The sequence below is a fragment of the Glycine max genome, chromosome 17 (genome assembly GCF_000004515.6).
Source record: "Glycine max cultivar Williams 82 chromosome 17, Glycine_max_v4.0, whole genome shotgun sequence".
NCBI lineage: Eukaryota > Viridiplantae > Streptophyta > Magnoliopsida > Fabales > Fabaceae > Glycine > Glycine max.
The window spans coordinates 23211032-23234024 of NC_038253.2; the positions used below are offsets into that span (position 1 = coordinate 23211032).

At 38.5% G+C, this 22993-nt stretch overlaps 1 protein-coding gene, 1 non-coding gene and 2 pseudogenes across 2 annotated transcripts; 2 read left to right on the forward strand and 2 right to left on the reverse strand.

The window, feature by feature from the left end:
* Positions 1–1494: 1494 nt before the first annotated feature.
* On the reverse strand, positions 1495–12023 carry LOC100803044 (7-deoxyloganetin glucosyltransferase-like; annotated as a pseudogene).
* A 100-nt stretch (positions 12024–12123) lies between these two features.
* LOC102664570 (uncharacterized) lies at positions 12124–12687 on the reverse strand. The gene has a single exon (XM_006601480.1). The coding sequence runs from the start codon at positions 12685–12687 to the stop codon at positions 12124–12126; it is 564 nt and encodes a 187-aa protein (XP_006601543.1).
* A 1442-nt stretch (positions 12688–14129) lies between these two features.
* On the forward strand, positions 14130–14240 carry LOC113000030 (uncharacterized; annotated as a pseudogene).
* Positions 14241–22374: 8134 nt separating this feature from the next.
* On the forward strand, positions 22375–22481 carry LOC113000041 (small nucleolar RNA R71). Its single transcript, XR_003265312.1, has one exon. It is a non-coding gene; the product is annotated as a small nucleolar RNA R71 (small nucleolar RNA).
* The last annotated feature ends 512 nt before the right edge of the window (positions 22482–22993 follow it).

Here is a 22993-nt window from a genome sequence, read left to right on the forward strand (position 1 = left end):
CTCAAGCGGTTAGTCCTTTGAAATCTTTTGCTTAAGGGAAAGGGAAGAATCAAAAGAATTCTCAGGCGGTTAGTCCTTTGAATCCTTTGTAAGGGAGAAGAGAGACACAAAAGAATTCAAGCGGTTAGTCCTTCGTTCTTTTGGCAAAGGTAGAAGACAATGAAAAAGATGAATAGCACAAGTTTTTGAACAAAGAACTTTTCTTGGAAGAGAAAGTTTTGAACAAAAACTTTTAGAAAGATGAAAAGAAAAAGAATCAGAAAATTTTGTAGAAAGAGTTGAAAGATATTGAATGATGTTTGAGAGAAGATTGAAAGATAGATGATTGATCTCTTATTAAAATTCATGCCATGTTTATAATCTTTTGATGACTCAAGTCAAAGCTTGTGACTCTTGGCAATTTCTTTAAAAAACTAGTCACTTAAAAAGTTGTGACTCTTGAAAATCTTAACGTTTTAAAACACTGGTAATCGATTACTACCTTCTGGTAATCGATTACCAGAGAGTAAAAATCTTTGGTAATGATTTTGTGAAAACTTCTTGTGCTACTCAATGTTTTGAAAAACTTTGTAATACTTATCTTGATTGAGTCTTCGCTTGATTCTTGAATCTTGAGTCTTGAATCTTGATCTTGATTATTCTTGAATCTTTATCTTGAATCTTGATTCTTTAAACTTGACACTTGATTCTTGAATCTTTGCTTGAAACTTTGCTTAACTCTTGATTCTTTGGCATAATCAAAATAACCTTGGAAGACATTGCTTCCACACACAGTTTCCAAAACATAATCTATCTACAAAGTGCAGATAAATTTCTTTGTAAATGTTTATAAGATAAAATGAATTGATTTTAGTTTGTGAACTAAAATTAACTAGTACACTTTTGATTTGTGTGTTGGTGCTTAGCTATGATGTGACTAATTGGGTTAGTGAAAATTGATTGGGCAGTGTCTAAGTAGAAAGTTGGTCCATATATTGTCTGCCTTGCTTTTTCTGGTTTCTTGGCCAATTTTCAGGTATCCCATTTCTTCAATTTTTTAATCTTTCATACGAGGAAGGTGTGTGAACTGCAATGTATTAATTGCTGTTGTTGTTGTATTGTTTGAATGTTTTGATGTAATTGCTAGGATAGCAACTCCCCTAAGGCTAGCTACTTTGCTGCTTTTGTTCCTCTGGTCAACTGCTTGAGGCTTTTTGTCAATGGTGTATATTAGGAGTTTCAAATTCTAGTCTTTGATACGGGAAATTTTGTTACTTTATTTAGCATACATTTTAATTAAACAATTTTGAAAAATAATCTGCCAATTGAAAACGAGTAGAGCATTCAAGCATTGAATAGCATCAACGAGAAAGAAATAATAGTAATATTGAATCCCACATTAACACCATAGGGAAACTCGTTCAAATCAAATTTAGATGATAGCATTACAAACAATATTTGAATATCAACTTAGTAATATGGAAACTAACTAATGCCAACTTATTTTCTTGTAGCCTAAGTCTTGACAAACAACAATTCATTCACCAATTTTCCCAAATTCAAAAAGGACGAACCATTAGTGTGGGTAGCTTCTTGTGCCAATTTCTTCCACTCAATTGATTTTTTCTTTATCTCTTTACCCTTCTTGTGACATCCTGGAAATTTCTACCCGGAATTTTGTAAACGATGCATTTTGAATGATTATATATATGTGAGTATTATTTAGCGTATATATATATATACACACTTCTGGTAGAAGTAGGTATAAGTATATTGGGGGAAAGATACACGGGTTAGACTAATTAACGAAGAGAAATCCATAACTGGATAGTTATAGATTAATTCTCAATTAATTAGTCTAAAAATTATCATTTTGCGTGCAACTTAAAATTTAACAAAACCAACCTCTGAACCACGCTCGGGGTTTCATTCTGAGCGTTTTGATATATATATTGCCTACCTTCGAAAACTGGCCCCGACGGGTGCAGAGAAACGCGAGGGACTGGAACCAGAGAAACGGCTTGCAAACTGAGGCAGGATTTTAGCATTTCAAAAGGTCAGATTTTTCTCTTCTTGTGGCTGAGTATGAGTCACATCAAGAGAAAAAGTGGGCCCCTTTTTGCTCCACTCTAAAGAAGACATGTGGCACAGCTTTTAAAAAAAAAAAAATAGAAAGCCTTTTCTTAAAACACAAAGCCATGTTCTCTCTCCTCACTCAGCCAAAAAGTTCAGAAGCTTTTCTCCCTCTCTCTCTCACATTGCTATTCCCTTCTTCTTCCTCACCATTGAAGCTCCATCAAAGCTCCAACCTTTGCTCACCATTTCTGCTCCAAATCGCGAAAGGAAGCCATTTTCGGAGTCGTGAAGCACACATCTACGTTGTGGGACTTCAAATTTCAGGTTTGGGTAGACTTCTTTCTCACATGATTTCGTGGGTATTGGGTGTTTGGGAGATATGATGGGTAGTTTTACTAGGTTTATGCCTTATGGTAGTTATTTGTGAAGGAATTTGTTGAAAGCATGCTAAACTTGTCATGTTTGATGTGAGTTAAGCTTACCCATTCTGTTTTAGGGTTTTATGATGATGCTTTGTGATGTTTGGGTGTTGAAATTTCTGTTAGAAAACTGATAGAGATGAAGGGTAGAGTTAACCTATGGTTAAAAAGTGAGAATGTAGTGATATGAGTGGAAAAGTGCGATGCTTTGAGGGTTTGAAAAGCTAAATCTGGATTTAGTGGTAATTGGAGGTTAAAGTGAGTTAATACTAGTTTGAAATGTCATTTAGGACTTGTGGGAAAGCTTGGGCTGAGCAAAGGAGGAAAATGAGTGACCAAAGTGAAGGCAAGAGTCATTTCTAGGGTAAATTGGGTGTTGAGGGGTCAAATTTTGATTCGGTGGAGTTTTAGTTGTAAAACCAGTTTGAGCAAGTTTAGATTAATGTTATAGACTTGTGTGAGATGATAGTTTGCTCCAAAATTACCCCATTCTCATTTTCACTTCTCAAACCTTGAAAATCCACTAAATTGAGGGGTTTTAGATACCTAGATTTTGAGTTGCTTTGGTCTGAAGCTTGTCTTTGGTTTAGATATGATTTATACATGATTTAGGACTTGTAGGATCCAATTTGGGCAAAATTGGATGAGGGCAAGAGTGATTTCGAAAATCTGCACTATTATGCAGAATTTTGCTGTTGAAATGTGCAGCAGAATTTTGTGCTTGTGCAGAAAATGCTTATGCATGGCTGGTTGTGGAAAGGGTTGTACATATTTGGTTGTGGATGTTTCTAGCAGATCCCAACGGTCAAAATGTAGACTTATGTACTAGGGACCTCCAATAAAATTTTCGAGTCGATCCAACGGTGAACGAATTGGACCGAAGAGAATGTTACTGGGGTATTTGAGTAAGGAAAGATGTGGTATTGGTTTGTGTTTTGGGCAGAGTTTTCTTCCTCTGCCCTGTTTTCTTGGTTTTTGATAGTTCATGATGTTTGGATGTTGAATTGCTTGGATGTTGTGGAAGCTTGGAGGGATTGATGGGAACCCGATGTTGAGAGGAACGAGGATAAGGGCTATGTGGGAGTACGTGAGCTCAGTTGAAGGTGGGCAACTGGGGATGGTGGATTTATGTGTGATTTGTGGATGTGGAGAGTCGACTTGCACCATCGCCCGATCGCCACCTAGTACCACATATGACGGGTACCCCATAATCCTAGCTTGAAGTGAGGAAGTGTGGAAGAGTGAGTCTTCCTACTTTTATTCGTTGACCACAGAGTGGTACCTGGAGATATGTCGCGGGGGTCAGGAGACCTTGGGGACGTCAGGTGGGGTGCTATTGACCAATCCCGACCCAACCCGGGCATAGTCAGTCAGTGAGAACCTGTGACGTACCTAAACAGGCGAGCTCCTGGCAATCAACCGATAAAAGAACAAAGACCACAAAGCAAGGAGGCTTGTGTGGTGGCTGGCCAGCTATGGATCTTGAGTGATATTTGGAATATGGCCTCTGGTAATCGATTACCAAGGGTGTGTAATCGATTACAAGGCTTAAAAATGAAGACAGGAAGTTAAGATGGCCTCTGGTAATCGATTACCAAGGGTGTGTAATCGATTACCAGGCCTAAAAATGGGATCAGGAAAGTGAGAGGCTTCTGGTAATCGATTACCAATGGGTGTAATCGATTACCAGGCTTAGAAATGGAGACAGTATGTTGTGGATGCCTCTGGTAATCGATTACCAATACTGTGTAATCGATTACACAGAGTAACAGGCCACTGGTAATCGATTACCAGTTATGTGTAATCGATTACACAATGCATATTGCGGGTTTCCATGTTCTGAAGCTGTGTAGCTCGAGTTTGGCCTCTGGTAATCGATTACCAATGTTGTGTAATCGATTACCAGAGATGAAAAGCCTTGAGGCACACCTTTTAATTGCATGTAGTGGTTATGGGACGCATTGTGTTGCTACCGTAGTTAGATCTCTCGTGAAAGAGTCTACCCCCTTTCTTTTATTTCTTGTAGATCGCGATGGCAGCGCAATTAATCCATGACCGAGTGGAGATGGAGTTCTTAGAGGGAGTTTGGGAGACCCTCAAGGCAATGTGAGGTGCCGATTCCGTGGCACGATCCGACTCACGGCTACTTCATTGGTACATCCAGAGGAACCCGCATGCACGCTCTAGCGCATTGTGGAGTGGATATTACCTACACCTACTCCATATCGACTAGTGGAGCCAGTCCAAGTGATAGAGGTGACGTCATCTGAGGAAGACCCTGAGGAGGACCCAGAGGAGCTACCTCCTGAGCCTGCTGTGGATGCTCTTGACTTTCCAGAGGGTGATGAGGACCCACTCCCTGAGGTGGATTCTCTCGAGGACGTCATGTCGGCATCTGAGGCAGACTCTACGGAGGAGAGCGGCCCTGGAGGGATAGCGACTAGTGGAGGCTCTTCATCATAGCAGACGGCTCCTTAGACTAGGTTTATATACTTTTTGGGGGTGGGTGTATCTAGTACAGACTGTTAGGTTTACTCTTTTGGTTTTTGTATGGGTAGACCTATTGTATAGGAATTTGATGATTGTATACATATGGCTGAAGCCACCACAGTGGATACCTTTGCTCTTGATGTCACTATGTATTTTGCAAAACTCCCATATTTTGGACAGCTTTAGATGATGAATGTACTTATGTTTAATCTTGTTATTTGAGAAGAATGTGTTAACAAACTTTATTTGAAAGAGAGTTCACCGACCATATTTTATTTTATTATTTTCACGTGACGACCTAAAGTAATGGCTGACATACTTTTATTTTTTTGAAAGAGCAAAATATTTTAGAGGTTATGCGTGATCAAAAAGAAATGACTCCGAATAGAGTTGTGAACTGGTCATTCAGGACTCTATAGTGATGATTTTCCTTCTGAACTTAATTACTGTGAAAAAGAGAAAGAAACGAAAAAGAAAAAGAAAAAAAAATTTCCCATGGTTTTTTTTTTGTTATTTAAATCATTACTATTAAACCAATCATTATTTAGGGACGCCACACTTCTCACCCTCTAATAACTCTCCTTCATAAGCTTTTCCACTTCAGCCCTTGTAACATTATCACTATCCATCTCTATGCCAAAAGCCCATTCACGAGAGATATACCTGTAATTGAAAGTTTGGTGATTGAAAAAGGGACAATAGATTAGAGGCACCCCATTGGTTATGCTTTCAAGTGTGGAATTCCAACCATAGTGAGTCAAAAACCCTGCCACTGCTGGGTGCTTCAAAAATTGCTCTTGAGGACACCAACCTACCAATAGGCCTTTGTCTTTGGTTTCTTCTACAATTTCTGGTGGCAAAATTGAGGCCTCACCCTCAACTAAAGCAGGCCTAATCACTCACATGAACTTTTTGTTGCTATTTGCTAGGCCCCAGGTCAATTCAACTAGTTGTTGGTGTCTCATGACTATAACACTGCCAAAATTCACATAGAGAACCAAATTAAGTTCTTGTGACTCCAACCATTTGAGACACTCGCACTCTTCCTTCCACAAATTACACTAAATAGAGTCAAATGTACTCTCTAAAGTTTGAACAAGGAGCAACTTCAATGGGCCTTCACAGTACATTGTGTTCTTGTTTTAAAGTTTAGGAAACATTGTGGAGAGTGCATTCAGCACATCATGCTCCAAGGCATCAAATATGGGCTGAATAATAGTCGAAGCTTTTGAAGTTTCTTCAATTTGTTCCACCACAAAGTCCAAAAGTATATCATTTGGATCTGTGGTACGATAAATGCCAGCAAGGTCCCTTAGAGTGATGTTCTTCAAGCCAGGAATCCAGTCTATGGCAGAGTCTAAATTCCCATTTGTCAAATAGTTTGCATCTGAAAAACAAGATCATAATAGTAAAATATTATTAATACATAGATATTATAATCATAAGGGACTTGCTAATTAGTATACTTGGTCATTAGTTAAAGAACTAAGAAGAAAATGATATTGCTTATTGAATGAAATACTACAACTCCCTCTCTAATCAGATCGTTGAGGAGTGTTAATGAGATGAAAAACTTCCATTGGCTATTATCATATGCCGAGGCATATAAATATAAATCCAATTAAGGAGATATTTAGGAATAAGAAACATTGTACAGGTCTTATTGAGTGTTAATTGGATAAGCACTTGCACGGTGATCTCCATGAAGCTGCTTATGATTTTAATTCTTGCTTACTTTTTATGGTGAGAATTTGTTTGAGAAGTCGGATATGATGCATGTCCATGCAAATGGGCTTTTTAATTTGCATACAACCAAAATCATTTGTGATAAATTTATGATCGATTGAAAGCTATTGTAAGACATACAGTTGTATAAAGAACATATTGCTAGTTTTAGTGAAAAACACCTTTGAGTGTCCGCAAGAACATGGCAGAAGTTTTGTGTACATAAGTTTACACTGCTATTGTAAGACATAGTCTACTTTCCCATAATTATGTTACATGGTAGTTAGAGTATTAATGACAGCTGAGCAATAATAGACGGAACCCTTGTTTGCTGCAGCATAAGCTCCGAGACACTTATCATTTGGTTTGAAGCATTGTCAATCACGAAATTCATTCTTGGAGACTGTTACTAAGCATTATTACAAGTACAAATGCAAACCATGTCCTTTTTTATGTTGTTTTACGTGATTAATGACTATTGTGCATATAGTTAATGTTTATCATGAGTGAACCTTAGATTCCTGTTTGAGATTGGATACAATGATTCTTGCAGATAGTTTGCATTAATTGTTATATTCAATCTTGAATTATCCATTTGGACAGTTTGGGGAGACTCATATTTTTATGGTAGATTTGTGCATTAAGGTTAAGAATTTTTTCTTCAATTTGATGAAATTTCGGTACAATGCATTTCTAGTTGTTCTCTTAGTGCATACTTGATTATTGGGGAAATAATCTCACTGATTTCATGTTGTGTACTTGGAGACCAATGCAAAATGCTGCCGAAATTTTGTCAAATTTAACAAAGGAGTGAGATTTTCATGCATGGAATAACTTTGTGAGTATCACGGAGTTATTATTTAGATGGATCGAAGTTGGATGAATGAAAGTCGCATGAGCCTTGCATATGAGGAAGGCGTTGATCAATTTTTGCAATTTGCTTCCGAAAGAAGTCGATCGGATGAGGACAGAAAATGTTTTTGTCATTGCATCAATTGTTTGAACAGGAGATGACAAATACTGGACGACATACGGGAGCATCTATTGTGTGATGGGATTAATAAGAATTACACCACATGGATATGGCATGATGAATTGACAGACATGTAGAGGGGGTCTCAATTTAAACCATTTGATGTATAAATAGGAGATCGCTTAGAGGATATGATTCGTGATCTTGGACAAGAGTCTTTTCAGCAAGCACATGCTCCTATGTATGATACATTGCAAACTGGTTCAAAGAAGCCTCTGTATCTGGGGTGCAAGAATTCCTTGACGCTGTTGTCGGCGGTGTTAAGTCTGGTTAATGTGAAGGCCAGATATGTGTGGAGTGACAAAAGCTTTACTTCACTGCTTCAAGTAGTACACAATATGCTTCCCAGGGAAAACACGTTGCCTAAAAGTTATTATCAGGCCAAGAAGATACTATGTCTGATGGGTATGGAGTATCAGAAGATTCATGCTTGCCTAAATGATTGCATACTGTATAGACATGAATTTCAAGAAATGCCCTAGGTGTAGGGTATCACGGTACAAAGTGAAGGATAATAACGACTGTAGTAGTGATGAAAACTCAAAGAAGGGCCCCCAGTGAAGGTGTTGTGGTATCTTCCCATCATTCCAAGGTTTAAGCATCCTTTTGCTAATGGAGACGATGCAAAAGACCTTACATGGCATGCAAATGGGAGAAACTGTGACGGAATGCTCCGTCATTTGGCTGATTCCTCCCAGTGGAAGATTGATCATTTGTATTTGGATTTCGGCAAAGAGGCAAGAAATCTTAGGCTTAGACTAGCCAGTGATGGAATGAATCCATATGGCAATTTAAGCACTCAACATAGTTCATGGACAATTTTTCTAGTAATTTACAATTTGCCTCCTTGGTTGCTAGTAATTTACAATTTGCCACCTTGGTTCCTTCCAAACTTAGCATACTTCTACCATCGTGCACACAGGTACAATAACCCACAAAGAGCACGAAGTTGACCTACGTACCTCGCGGAGAAAGCTTTGAGCTTTGAGCACCCATGAGTGTTTCATCATCCTAGTACCTCGTGGAAAAGTGACAAACACGAATTGTTTCACCACCCTAGTACCTAGCAGATGAGTGTATGTAGGGTTTTATTCGAGCCACAGTTCCAATAGCAGTGTAGGGTTTTCTTCGATAGAGGGTTCTGTGGGTTTGAGCGAGCGGTTTTCGACAGTATTGAAAACAATGTGGGACAATGTGGGTGTTGAGCGAGCGGTTTCCAGCAGATTTCAGGCGGGAGGAGAAAGAGAAGAGCGAGTGCAGGGTTTTCGAGCGCGCGGGTTGTGAAATTTCAACGTTTTAACTTATAAGCATAACAATATCGGTTTTTTAAGGATACTCGATGTTAACTGAATATAGTTAACATCGGCTTTTAGAAAACCAATGTTAACATCAACTAGGTAACATCGGTTTTTAAAAAAAACCGATGTTAAGATAAACTCCTTAACATCAGTTTTGACAAAACCGATGCTAACTCTATGAAGTCAACATTGGTTTTGCCAAAACCGATGTTAACATATTCATCTTAACATCATGTTAACATCGGTTATTTAAATAACCGATGTTAAGATGAAGTAGTTAACATCGGTTTTTCTAAAACCGATGTTAAGTAACTCCATTTATTTACAAAAATGACACCGTGCTTTCGTTAACATCGGTTTTCGCAATAACTGATGTTAATTGAGCAATGTAGAAAGCCTTTTTTTTAGTAGTGAAATTATTAAAATGCCATTAATAGGTACTCTTAAAAATGGCATTAGTAGTGACTTTTAACAAAGAAAAAAAATCTGCCAAGAACGAAATTAAATTTTGGTTTAAATTTTGAGTAGTTGGTAGTATTTTTTTTATTTGTAATGTGAGTTGTTAATATAATAAATGACCGGTCTAATGTAAGCAACAAAAAATGTCACTTTCATTTTCTGCTTAAAGATGTATACTTGATGGTGGTAAGTTGGAGGAGCCAACCAAGCATATATATAGTAAAGAAGAAAAGGGGGGAGGGGGGTAATAACATTGTTGAATATGGAGAGATTTCAATTTCATCCAGAGATGCACTGATATCTCATGCATTGATTTGAGTGAAAAATTATGATAATATATTCAAAAGATTCAGCTATTTACTATTATTTTTCTTGGAATCGATAAGAAATATATCTCTTAAGTTTTTTTATTCAGAAAAAAATAGATTTTAGAAAAATGAAAATATATCAGTTAACAATTAATAGTTGAAAAAAATTGTAACTTATACCCAATTTTATGAAAAGTTGAAGTAGTCCACCAATAAGTGGTTAGTTTGACTAAAATTGAGTTTATTTTGTTAAATAAAGTCTTGAGTGGTGATTAAATAAGTTTTCCACGAAAATTAATTATCAATAAACATAATATCAATATCATGATGACAAAAGAATTAGACTAATGAATCAAATTTCACATAATATTATTTGATCTCCCAAGTCAATAAATTGAAATATAAAGCATTGACAAACAAGGGAAAATTGTGGCGTAAACAATCCAACACCCCATTACAAAAAACATACCAATACTAATTCAAACTAAGGAAGATATCCAAATGAAAGGAGAAAATTAACAAATAATTAACAATATATTCACTACTTAATTTAGTACCTTTCTATATCTAATATGGTAGATCCATCACAACATTGAGTCCTCACTACTAAAAAAAAGCTTTCTACATCGCCCTATTAACATCGGTTATAGCTAAAACCGATGTTAACGAAAGCGCGGTGGCATTTTTGTAATTAAATGGAGTTACTTAACATCGGTTTTAGCAAAACCGATGTTAACTACTTCATGTTAACATCGGTTATTTACAAAACCGATGTTAACTATATTCAGTTAACATCGGTTATCCTTAAAAAACCAATGTTGTTATGTTTATAAGTTAATAAAAATTGAGATTTCACAAGCCGCGCGCGCTCGAAAACCTTGCCCTCCCTCTTCTCTTTGTCATCCTCCTGCCTGAAATCGATCTTCTCTTTCTCCTCCCGCCTAAAATCTGCCGGAAACCGCTCCCTCGACACCCACATTGTCGTCGCTCGAACCCACGGAACCCCCTACACTACCGGAAAACCCACGTTGTCCTCGCTGGAACCATCAGAACCCCTTACACTGCCGGAAAACCCACATTGTCGTCGCTCGAACCCCACAGAACCCACATTGTCCTCGCTCGAAGAAAACCCGACATACACTATTGCTACTAGGGTGCTGAAACACTCGTGGGTGCTCAAAGCTCAAAGCTTTCTCTGCGAGATACGTAGGTCAAATTCGTGTATGCTAAGTTTCCTTGGGTGTTCATGTTTTATTGATGATAATAATAATACGTCTTCAGTTGCAATATTGTTGATTGAGGTACGAGGAAAGCTTAAAGTTTCGTGCCATTTTGTTAGATCTCACTGCCATTGTCACTGTTTGGGTTTGAGGTAAGCTTGGTCTTTGTTAAATCTATAGACTGCTTGGAGCACTAGTAGAGATAACTAGTGATAAGGATCCTGCTTGGCTCACTATCTCATTATTTTGCATTAAGCAGGTTCATAACAAGTTACTGACACTTCTTGCAATTATTTTGGAGTTTGGGGCACTTGTTAGTATGTCACAAATTTTCCAAATGCCTTCCATATAAATTTGTTTGATATATAACTTTTTTGGCATGTGTTTTATCTTCTATTAAAAATATGAAATACAAATGGTGATTATGCCTACTGCATGGTGAGCTGTAGCTAGTGATGTTCATAGCAGTATTATTTGCATACTTCTTTGGAATGTTTAATGATTAAGGTCTACATTTAGTTGCGGTGGTAAGAGTTGCTAGATTTTTTTGTGGTTTTTCTTATTTTTATCATTAGCAAATTGTCTTTAAGATGTTGGCCTTTGGAATTTGATTGTTGGTCATCAATAATCTGTAGGCTGACTTAGTGGAATATACACCACTGGGATCTGCTTTCTAGACCATAATATCCTGCATATGAGGCTGGATTTGTATATCAGTAATTGCTTCCATAAATGCCACAGCTATATGTTGCTCATAATCAAATAGATTCCTTCTCCACTTTAAGCCCCAACACCAATTTCCTTGAGAGAAGCTTCCCATGTTCGAGATGGTACTATTCTGCTGACCACTAATCAAGAACAACTGATTATATTGTTGTTCAAGTTTACAATCATCCCCCAACCATTTATCTTTCCAGAATTTAATTTTTTCCCCTCCCCCTACCTTCGGAGGTCCTTCCACCATTGAGAATGCCAAGCTTTGTCCCTTCCAATACTAAGATCTGACCAGCCTCCATATTTTGACATTAGTATTCTGGCCCACAACTGGATTGAATTTAGAAATATCCTTGACCCCAAGGCCCCCATCCTCCTTGGGGAGACATATGACATCCCACTTCACCCAAGGGATTTTCTTATGCCCTTGATCACCCCTTCCCCCCATAGAAAGTTCCTTTGCAAGGATACAAGTTTGAGAGCTATTCTTCGTGGGAGCTTGAAAAAAGATAAAATATATATGGGTAGGGCAGTCAAGACAGAATTAATCAGAGTAACCTTCCCAGCCATAGATAAAATTTTCTGATTCCATTTAGATAGCTTAGCTTCATATTGGCTGATCAGAGGTTCCCACACCAAGCTGCTGGTAGACTTTGCCCCAATGGGAATGCCCAGATAATGGAAAGGAGTCTCCGTCTCCGTATGTCTACAGTTCAGAAATTGTGCTGCTTCATGAATCCAATTAGCCCCAAGTCCAAAAATCCCAAATTGGCTTTTTGCAATATTAATCTTCAATCCAGATGGCAATTCCAAACCCCTCAGCATAGGCTTCAAAACAATGACATTGTCCCATGAAGCATGCCCCACAAACACTGTATCATCTGCATATTGCAGAATATTTACAGGCTCACTTTGCTTCCCTACCATGAAACTTCTAAACAGGTTCTTGGCTATTGCTACCCGCATCATTCCTGTCAAACCTTTCAGCCACTATATTAAAGAGCAAAGGGGCTAAAGGATTCCCTTGTCTCAAACCTCTAGTGGGAAAAAAATTCTTTGTAGGGCTGCCATTTACTAGGATTGATATTGTGGCAGATTGCAAACAAGCCTTGATCCATTTTCTCTATCTAAGGTTGAAGCCCATCCTATCTGGCATGTAATCCAGGAAAGACCATGAAACAGAATCATACGCCTTCTCTACACAGCTTCTTTAACTTCTTGGTCAGAAAAAGGGGCAGTCATCTCCTTCCTTTGCCTGTGAGTAATCATATCGAAGTGAACCCCATCCAAAGTAGGTCTGGAGAAGTTTTCCTCAGTGAATCTTCTGACAAAAAATTTAACAGCTTCATCCTTGACCATATTAGGTTGCTGGACCCATATCCTTTCAATGAAGATTCCATGGATGGTGTTCTGATGTCTTCTGAAATTAATGGTTTTATGGAAGTAAGTTGTGTTACTGTCACCTTCCTTGAACCACTTAGCCCTAGATTTCTGTCTCAATAGGGATTCATAAGCATTTGAAGCCATCCACAGATCATGTTGTATAGACTTCTTGGACATAAGCTCAGCCTCAGTCAAAATTCTATCACAGGCAATAGTGTCAATGTCATTTAGCTGTTGTCTCAGCTGCTGAATTTTCTTCATTTTGACATCCCCAAACTCTCTACTCCACTGTTTTAAGCTGGATTTTAAATTCCTCAACTTATTTTTAAGCACAATTCCCCCCCAACCAACTTGCTGATCTCTGTTCCATGTTTCCTTCACCATTCTATGATAATCTTTGTGTTTGAGCCACCAATCCAGCACCCTAAAGGGCTTAGGGCCCTAGTCCACCATATCTGTTTTCAAGATAATTGGGCAGTGGTCTGAAAATTCCCTTTGGATTACATGTTGTGAGGAATCAGGCCAATGAGATAGCCACTGTTCAGAGACCAGACACCTATCTAGTCTGCTCTTCATAGATCCATTGGGTCTAAACCAAGTAAATCTGCTACCAAAAGATTTGATCTCCTGCAGTTCCATGTCAGAAATCCAATTGTTGAAGTCAGAGATGTCCAAGGTTCCTGCCAATTACATCCCATTGCATTTTTATTTTTGGAGGGGGTGTGGCCCAAGTAGCTTGGAGGTTCATTAAGTAATAATATTGATGGCTGGCCCAATTTAGGCCCATATTGTAAAGCCATATTCTGATGTTCAAAGCTTTTTAACATCTCATGAATTGAAAAAATAGAAAACAAAAAGGGAAAAGAAAACCATGCATTCAAATGGATATTGTATTACACAATCAAATAGAAAGGCCTTAAGTTGGTTTCTCACTTTAGATTCCTCACATCCCACAAAGACATTACAATCTGTCCACATATTCTCTTGCCATGGTTTTCAATTCATCAAACAGAAAGCAAGAAATGAGAAGTTGTGATGAGTACATAGCGAACTATAAGTTCACCTTTTACTAAAGAATACCATGTACGTGTCACTTAAAGCCGCATAGGTTAATTTTTTTTAAAGGGGTCTTCTTATGGGGACCCTGCAAAGTATTTCAAATTTTGGAAACTACTCTGCTGCCCAACCTATTCCTCCTATAGACCATATTTGTTGTAAGCCACTATCATACTCCCATAGAGATTTCCAATCCCTCTGCAAATACTAGGGAATAGGAATGCAAGGTTGGAATCTCAGGTGACTCTATAACATATCACATTCATATGCACCAGTCCAGAAATAACAGCATGTTTCTGTAAGGCCTCAGTTTACTAAGGCAAAACTCACTCACTGCCCAGAAAAACTAACAAACAGTCTATGCCACAATTGCCACACAAACAAATCCAACCACAATTGAGATTCAGTTCTCGGCACTTATTCCAACTAAAAGGAATGATTCTTGTCATTTTTTACCTATGCTCCACCTGATGAGTGGAATTAAAAAGGGAACAATAGTGAAATACAACAATCCAATCAATAGAATTAAAATACATAACTAGCTAAGCAGGCTGATCGAGGCCGTACCCGAATCAAATAAACATGATAATGCAGTAACTAGGAAGTGATCCTAGGTCGTTTCCCAACGAGCAATGATAAACCAATTGTTCATAATATACTTGCAGTAACAGTAACGATTGGGGGGGTTTGTTTGTTTTGTGATTTAAGGAGCAGAACAAGTAAACTGGAATACGAAACTAATAATATTAAAAATGGGTTGTTTCCTCTGATTCAGAAGCCATTCTCTTATCCTGGGTTATGGAGAATTCGTCCCTAACAGTTAACCACTTAATCCAACCCTATTTCAATTTACTAAGCGAAAATCAACTTAGGGTTGTCAATACGTGATTAGGCACCACATACACCAGTTAGCCCTTCGTCCATTAAGCATGAACGCAAGTTAGGCTCAAAGGCAATTAATCGAACACGAAGCGTGCACTGATTAATGTTCACGAATTAGGGTTAACTAGTGAAGGGAAAACTGCTTGGGAACCACATTATAAACGAAACCTCAAAGAGAGTTGGGCTTCCTCCCCAGAAGGAAACAACACCAGAATATTTAGCCTTCCATAGATTCAAACAGAAAACGTAAATGAAACATGAAGCAGAAACGTAAAGAAACAGAAACGTAGATGAACAGAAACGTAAATGAGATAGAAACGAAAATGAAAATAGAAACGTAAATGAAAGTAGAAGAAGAAACAAGAACGAAATTGTAATTAGGAGCAGGAAATCGAAAATTGCATTAAGAACGAAACAGTAGCATTAGAACAGAAAAACTTCAAAACCATAAACCCTAAGCTCTGAATAATAGTCTAATAGAATGCCCTGCACGAATCTCAAGGTTGCTATTTAAAAAGAGTCACTCAAAGTCACTGGGCCTTATTACAATACTCTGGCCCAAAACGAAATAAACACTGAACCACATAAAATAAAATTGTGAAATTTCCTAATTAAAAATTAACTAAGGTAAGCGCTGCTTTATTTGCCCTCTTCAAGTCCACAACCAAAATCCGGATTAAGCCCAATGTTTCATTAATTCCTGAAATTAGATTAAAAACATCAAATTAGCTAAATGAGACCAAATAATAAATCTGCCTAATTAATTGACAATTAAGACCAATCAGTAATTAAAATGGTGCAAAAAGGGTTTAGAAAATAGAAGAAAATGATGGCACATCAAAACCCCCCATACTTAGCCTTTTGCACTCCTGGGCAAAATGAAACAAAGAACATAATCCAAGGATATCAAAGAGAGACAAACGAAAACATTCACATATTTCTCAATGAACATCAAGGAATGGGTAACATCTAACATAAGGAGATCCGAAAAGTCAAGACATTCATGAAAATCATCCAAGCAACCCCATCATGGCAAAATAGTTAATCAGCTCAAGAATGAAAAGTGATAAAGCCTCACAAGATATACACTCTATCTCTCAAGTGTTTAGGCTACTATTTACCCTCAAAGCACCCATGAAAACAAACACCACATAAACTTGGCAAGATTCTAAAATTGACAATCAACCCATAAACACAAGCACATGAGGATCAAAAGGTCTTTTAAGGTTGTAATGGGGCCAAGGACAAGGTATGGAAAAATATGGAATAAGTGGCTGAATCCCAAAGGAATAGAGGAGCAATGGGGAAGAAGTACATATTAAGAAAACATAAGAAAATAAAAAGAAGTAAAGATAAAATTTAAACATAAAGAGTAGAACCAAGAGTCTCATCATTCTTTTGTCATTTAAGATCTTATTCACTCAACTTTATTGCTTTTCTTTTTCTTTTTCAATTTTTTTAAATATTTTTTTTTTGTAACTCTGTAGCCTTTGAGAAACAACATCATATTCAGCATGTCCAACATTTAACCAATATGCAATGTACATCAAGTATGGCTCAAAATATATCATGAAGCATGGCCAACAAAACATGTTATCTAATGAAACAAAAACCCCCACACTTATTCCCAAAATGATTCCAAAGCTCCAAAATTCCTTAAGGATATGGTGATATCATGGTTTTTCACTTAAGGCTTGTAGTGAGCTTCAAAACAAGGAAAGGGAAACAAGGCTCAAAAGGGCTATCCAAGGAATTAAGTCAAGGTAAGTCCATTTGGCTAGAAGCTTATAAGAACAAAATTGCCTCAATCATTTCCAAATATGCATGTGAATTAGGAAGCATCAACAAGAATCAAGCCAAGGCTATTGTGCAAGCAATCAATGGGGCAAAACACACCAAATGATCATGATGATGGATGGCTCAAATTCTCACAAAGGTAAACTCATCACTTTCAAATTAAGCTTTCAAAACTATCATGACATGTAGAGGAGAATCAAAGATTTCAAGTCACAAAATGTCAAAAACTTTTATTTTCAAAACAATTACCCATTTCTTGAACATATCCTATAATTCAAAGAAAAACATGCAAAGTCGTACATGCACACAGAATTGACCCAAAATATTAAACTAGAAATTCGACGAAACTAACAACATTAACAAATTAACACAACTAACAAATTAACAAAACCGACAAAACTAGCAAAACCAAAGAACACTCCCCCCCCCCCCCCCCAATACTTAAACAACACATTGTCCTCAATGTAGCACAATTAAAAGATTAAAACAATTAAACCATCAAATAGAATTGGACAAGTGTAATAAAAGCAAAGAAGGAAGAAGGAGATAGGAAAAGAAGAACTCCCTAAGTCATGGTGGAGGAAGAGTAGGGTGGAGTAAGGAAGTCTCTTCCACCACTACATCCACTAAAGAAGGGTTCGTGAGGAATGCTTTAAGTCGATGTCCGTTGACCTTGAAGCTCTTATTTATGGAGTCGCTTTTGATCTCAACTGTACCATAAGGAAAAAAATTAGTAACAACAAAAGGACCAATCCACTTAGACCTCAACTTACCACTCATGAGTCCAAGCCTAGAATTATACAATAGAACTTTTTGCCCAACCATGAAGTCCTTCTTAACTATCATGCTATCATGGAACTTCTTGGTCTTTTCTTTGTAGAACTTGGCATTCTCGTAGGCTTTTAGGCGGATTTCATCTAACTCACTCAGTTGCAACTTTCTTTCCTCACCAGCTTGATCCATAGAGAAGTTGCAAGTCTTCACTACCCAGTATGCTTTGTGCTCATTTTCCACTGGAAGATGACATGCCTTTCCAAAGACAACCCGATAAGGAGACATTCCTATGGGTGTTTTGTAGGTAGTCCGATGTGCCCAGAGAGCATCATCAAGCCTCATACTCCAATCTTTCCTGCTTGGCTGCACAATCTTCTCTAAAATTCTCTTGATCTCCCTGTTAGAAATTTCTGTCTGTCCATTGGTCTAGGGGTGGTATGGTGTGGATACCCTGTGTACCACCCTGTACTTTTTAAGCAAGGCATGCATTGTTCTGTTGCAGAAATGGGTTCCTTGATCACTAACAATTGCTTTAGGTACTCCAAACCTGCAAAACATATTAGATTTGACAAAATCTGCAACAACCTTAGCATCATTAGTTCTAGTAGGTTTGGCTTCCACCCATTTTGAAACATAGTCAACTACAAGGAGAATGTAAACATAACCAAAATAGACAGGAAAAGGGCCCATGAAATCTATACCCAAACATCAAACACCTCACAGAATAGCATAGGTTGCTGAGGCATTTGTTGTCGCCATGTAAGTGTATTTCCGGCTCTCTGACACTGCTCACAAGTGCTGCAGATCTTCCACGCATCTTTAAAGATGGTGGGCCAATAAAAACCACAATCAAGCACTTTGCGAGCTGTCCTTTGAACACCCAGATGACCTCCCGGTGCGGAAGAATGACAGAACTGCAAGACTGAGTCAGTCTCATGATCTGGAATGCATCGTCTAATGACCTGATCACTGCACAATTTCCACAAGTAGGGGTCATCCCAAATAAAATGCTTAGCATCACTTTTAATTTTATATTTTTGGGCTTTAGATGCTAAGGGAGGAAAAACAGAAGCAACTAAATAATTGACAATGTTAGCAAACCAAAGAGTAGAAAGAGAGTCAGAAATACTATACAGTATATACAAATGATCATCCGGGAAATCATCCTGAATGGGTGAATTCGCATCCGATACACGTTCGATCCGACTCAAATGATCAACAACTAAATTTTGTGCTCCGCTCCTATCACGGATCTCCAAGTCAAACTCTTGAAGCCAGAGCATCCATCAGATCAACCTAGGCTTAGAATCAGCCTTCTTCAACAAGTACTTTAGAGCTGCATGGTTAGTATAAACAATAATGCGGGTACCAAGCAAATAAGATCGAAATTTTTCAAGAGCAAAAACTATGGCTAGAAGCTCTTTCTCAGTAATAGTATAATTCGCTTGGGCAGCATCTAAAGTCCTAGAAGCATAATATATCACCCTGGGCAATTTATCAATTTTCTGAGCAAGGACAGCCCCCAATGCATAATTTGATGCATCACACATAAGCTCAAAAGGGGTTGTCCAGTCGGGTGCCTGGATGATGGGGGTGGTAGTCAGCGCTCTTTTGAGGCAATCAAACGCCTCTTTGCATCTGTCATTAAAGTCAAACTCCACCTCCTTTTGCAACAAGTTGGACAGTGGAAGGGCTACTTTGCTAAAATCCCTTATAAAGCGCCTGTAGAATCCTGCATGACCAAGAAAAGATCGCACCTCTCACACACAAGAGGGGTAAGGCAATTGTGCAATAACTGAAATTTTTGCAGGATCTACTTCAATACCCTTATTGGAAATAATGTGGCCTAAAACTATACCTTGCTCAACCATAAAATGACATTTTTCAAAATTTAGAACAAGTTTAGTTTCAATGCATCTATTCAAAACTTTTTCCAAACTATCCAAACAACCATCAAAAGAGGATCCATACACAGTGAAATCATCCATAAACACCTCTATGCAATTTTCTAAGAAATCACTTAAAATACTAATCATGCACCGCTGGAAGGTACCAGGGGAATTGCACAGGCCGAAAGGCATCCTCCTATAGGCAAAAGTGCCGAAGGGGCAGGTGAATGTGGTCTTTTCCTGATCCTGAGGAGCAATAGAAATTTGCATATAACCAGAAAAACCATCAAGGAAACAGTAGTGAGATTTACCTGCCAGGCGCTCAAGCATCTGGTCAATGAATGGCAGGGGAAAATGGTCCTTTTTGGTAACTTGGTTCAGCCTCCTATAGTCAATGCAGACTCTCCAACTGTTCTGCACCCGAGTAGGAATCAGCTCCTCCTTCTCATTTTTTATCACTGTGAGGCCAGTCTTCTTCGGGACTACCTGGACGGGACTCACCCATTGGCTGTCGGAGATAAGATAAATGATTCCAGCTTGCAAAAGCTTGGTTATCTCCTTCTTCACTACATCAAGAATCACCGGGTTGAGTCTTCTCTGTGGCTGTCTTACTGGTTTAGCTCCATCCTCTAAATTTATTCGATGCATACATGTGGATGGGCTAATACCAGGAATGTCCACCAGGGTCCAGCCTATAGCCTTCTTATGCTTCTTGAGAACAGACAACAACTTCTCCTCTTGCTCATCAGTAAGGGAGGCAGATATAATCACTAGAAAACTTTTGCTATCATCCAAGTAAGCGTATTTTAAATTTGATGGCAGAGGCTTCAATTCTGGTGTGGTCGGCTGGATAGTGGTAGAAGGAGATGGTTTCTCAGCTTGTACCTCATAAAGAAAGTTAGAGGTATGTGTACTTCCTGAAACATGGTTAGTCCTATCTGACTCTATAAAATCAATCTCAAGAGGTAAAACACCACCACCAGACATGCAATCAATATCACTTTCAGAGTCACTTTCAGCATCAAATTCAGACATATGATCAAGTACAATTTCAGACTCAATGCATGAAGAGTGAGAGGCATGCAGATTAGAGTAAAGATCAGTCTTGTATTCATCAACAACATGGTCAATTATTTCAGCACGAAATACAGAAAGATCTTCAGATGGGTATTTCATAGCATCCAAAATATTAAAATGCACAGTTATATCACCAAACACCATGGATAGTGTGCCTGCATAAACATCTATCTTAGTTCTAGCAGTTTTCATAAAGGGTCTGCCTAGAATGATGGGAACTGATCCTTGAGAAAATCCATCTTCCATATTCAAAATATAAAAATCAACAGGGAAAATCAGTTCACCAACTCTAACTAAGACTTCTTCTATGAAACCAACAGGATAGGCAACACTTCTATTAGCTAAATGAATTACCACATTAGTTGACTACAAGGGACCTAGAGATAGAGAATTAAAAATAGACAGAGGCATAACACTAACAGAAGCTCCTAAATCTAGCATGGCACTGTCAAACTTACTATTCCCTATAATATAAGGTATGCTGAATGTACCTGGATCTTTACATTTTTCAGGAATTTGGGGAATAGATTTACCAATCAATGCGGAGACATTTCTGCCCATGCTAATTCGTTCACTTCCCTTAAGCTTCCGCTTATTAGTGCACAGCTCCTTCAAGAATTTAGCATATCTTGGAATTTGCTTTATTGCATCCAGCAGAGGTATGTTTACCTCTACTTTTCTGAATGTTTCCAAGATCTCTTTCTCTGCCTCTTCCATTTTTTTGTTGGAAACTACTCTTGGAGGGAATGGAAGAGGGGGAATGTGCTGCTTCTGCAAATCAGAATTACCAGTGGAAGAAGATTCACCTACACAGAAATTGTTAGGTAAATTTTTGTCATCACCTTTTTCTGGAGTAGAGTGAAGTTTGGCAGGTTCATTTGCAGATGAGGAAGGTGCTATGGGTTGAGGTCCTTGACACTGCTTTCCCGACCTCAATGAAATGGCACTGACATTTTTGGGATTTTGGACAACTTGAGAAGGTAGCTTGTCAGAATTCTGGGACTGTTGTTGATTCAATTGTGTAGCTAATTGTCACATCTGATTAGTCAAGCTCTGAATGGAAGCTCTGGTCTCTTGTTGAAACTGCATGTTCTGCATAGTCATTTGCCTCGCAAGTTCTTCGAGGGAAGGTTGTGGAGGGGCCTCAATTGTTGGCTGTTTCTGGGGTTGTTGCTGTTGTTGGATTGGTGGAGGAATGTATGGTCTTCTTGGGCTAGCAGCATTTTGGAAGGAAGGAGCAGGCTGTTGTTGTTGTTGCTGAGGGCTAGACCATTTGAGATTAGGGTGATTCCTCCATCCAGGGTTGTATCTGTTGCTGGAGAGGTCATAATTGTTCTGCTGTGGTTGATTTTGCTGCTGAGGTTGAGGAGGTCTATTGTAAATATTTGCAGCATAAGCTTCGGGCTGCTCAATTGCTCCAGGTTGCTGCATGGAAGGGCAAAGGTTTGTATGGTGGTCAGCAGAGGAGCACAAACCACAGACCCTTGCGACAGGTACAGATTTCTGGTTCAAGGCCAGCTGGGTTACCAAGTTAACCAATGCATCCAGTTTGCCTTCAAGCTTCTTAGTTTCAGATGATGCAGCTGAGTTTGTAGCTACCTCATGCACTCCTCTAATGACTATAGCATTATTTCTGGCGCTAAACTGTTGGGAGTTGGAAGCCATCTTCTCAATTAAATTTCTGGCTTCAGCAGGAGTCATGTCTCCAAGGGCGCCACCACTGGCAGCATCTATCATACTTCTCTCCATATTACTGAGTCCTTCATAAAAATATTGGAGAAGCAGCTGCTCGGAAATCTGATGGTGAGGGCAACTGGCACATAGTTTTATAAATCTCTCCTAGTATTCACACATGCTCTCTCCACTGAGTTGTCTAATACCTGAGATATCCTTCCTGATGCTTGTGGTCCTGGAAGCAGGGAAATTTTTTTCTTAAGAATACTCTCTTAAGGTCATCCCAGCTCGTGATGGACCTTGGAGCAAGGTAATACATACAGTCATTTGCCACTCCCTCTAAAGAATGAAGGAAAGCCTTCAGAAATATGTGGTCCTCTTGGACATCTGGGGGTTTCATGGTGGAGCATACAATATGAAATTCCTTCAAATGTTTGTGCGGGTCTTCACCTCTAAGGCCATGAAACTTTGGAAGCAAATGAATCAGTCCAGTTTTAAGAACATATGGGACATCCTCATCAGGGTATTGGATGCACAAGCTTTCGTAGGTGAAATCTGGTGCAGCCATTTCCCTTAGAGTCCTCTCACGGGGTGGAGGTTGTGCCATGTTCTCAGAATGTTCAAAATCAGAATGCTCAGAATCAGAATGCTCAAAATTATAATGCTCCAAATCAGGATGTTCAAAATCACCAATAACAGAATGCACAGATTCACCAGTAATGGAATGCTCAGGATGATCA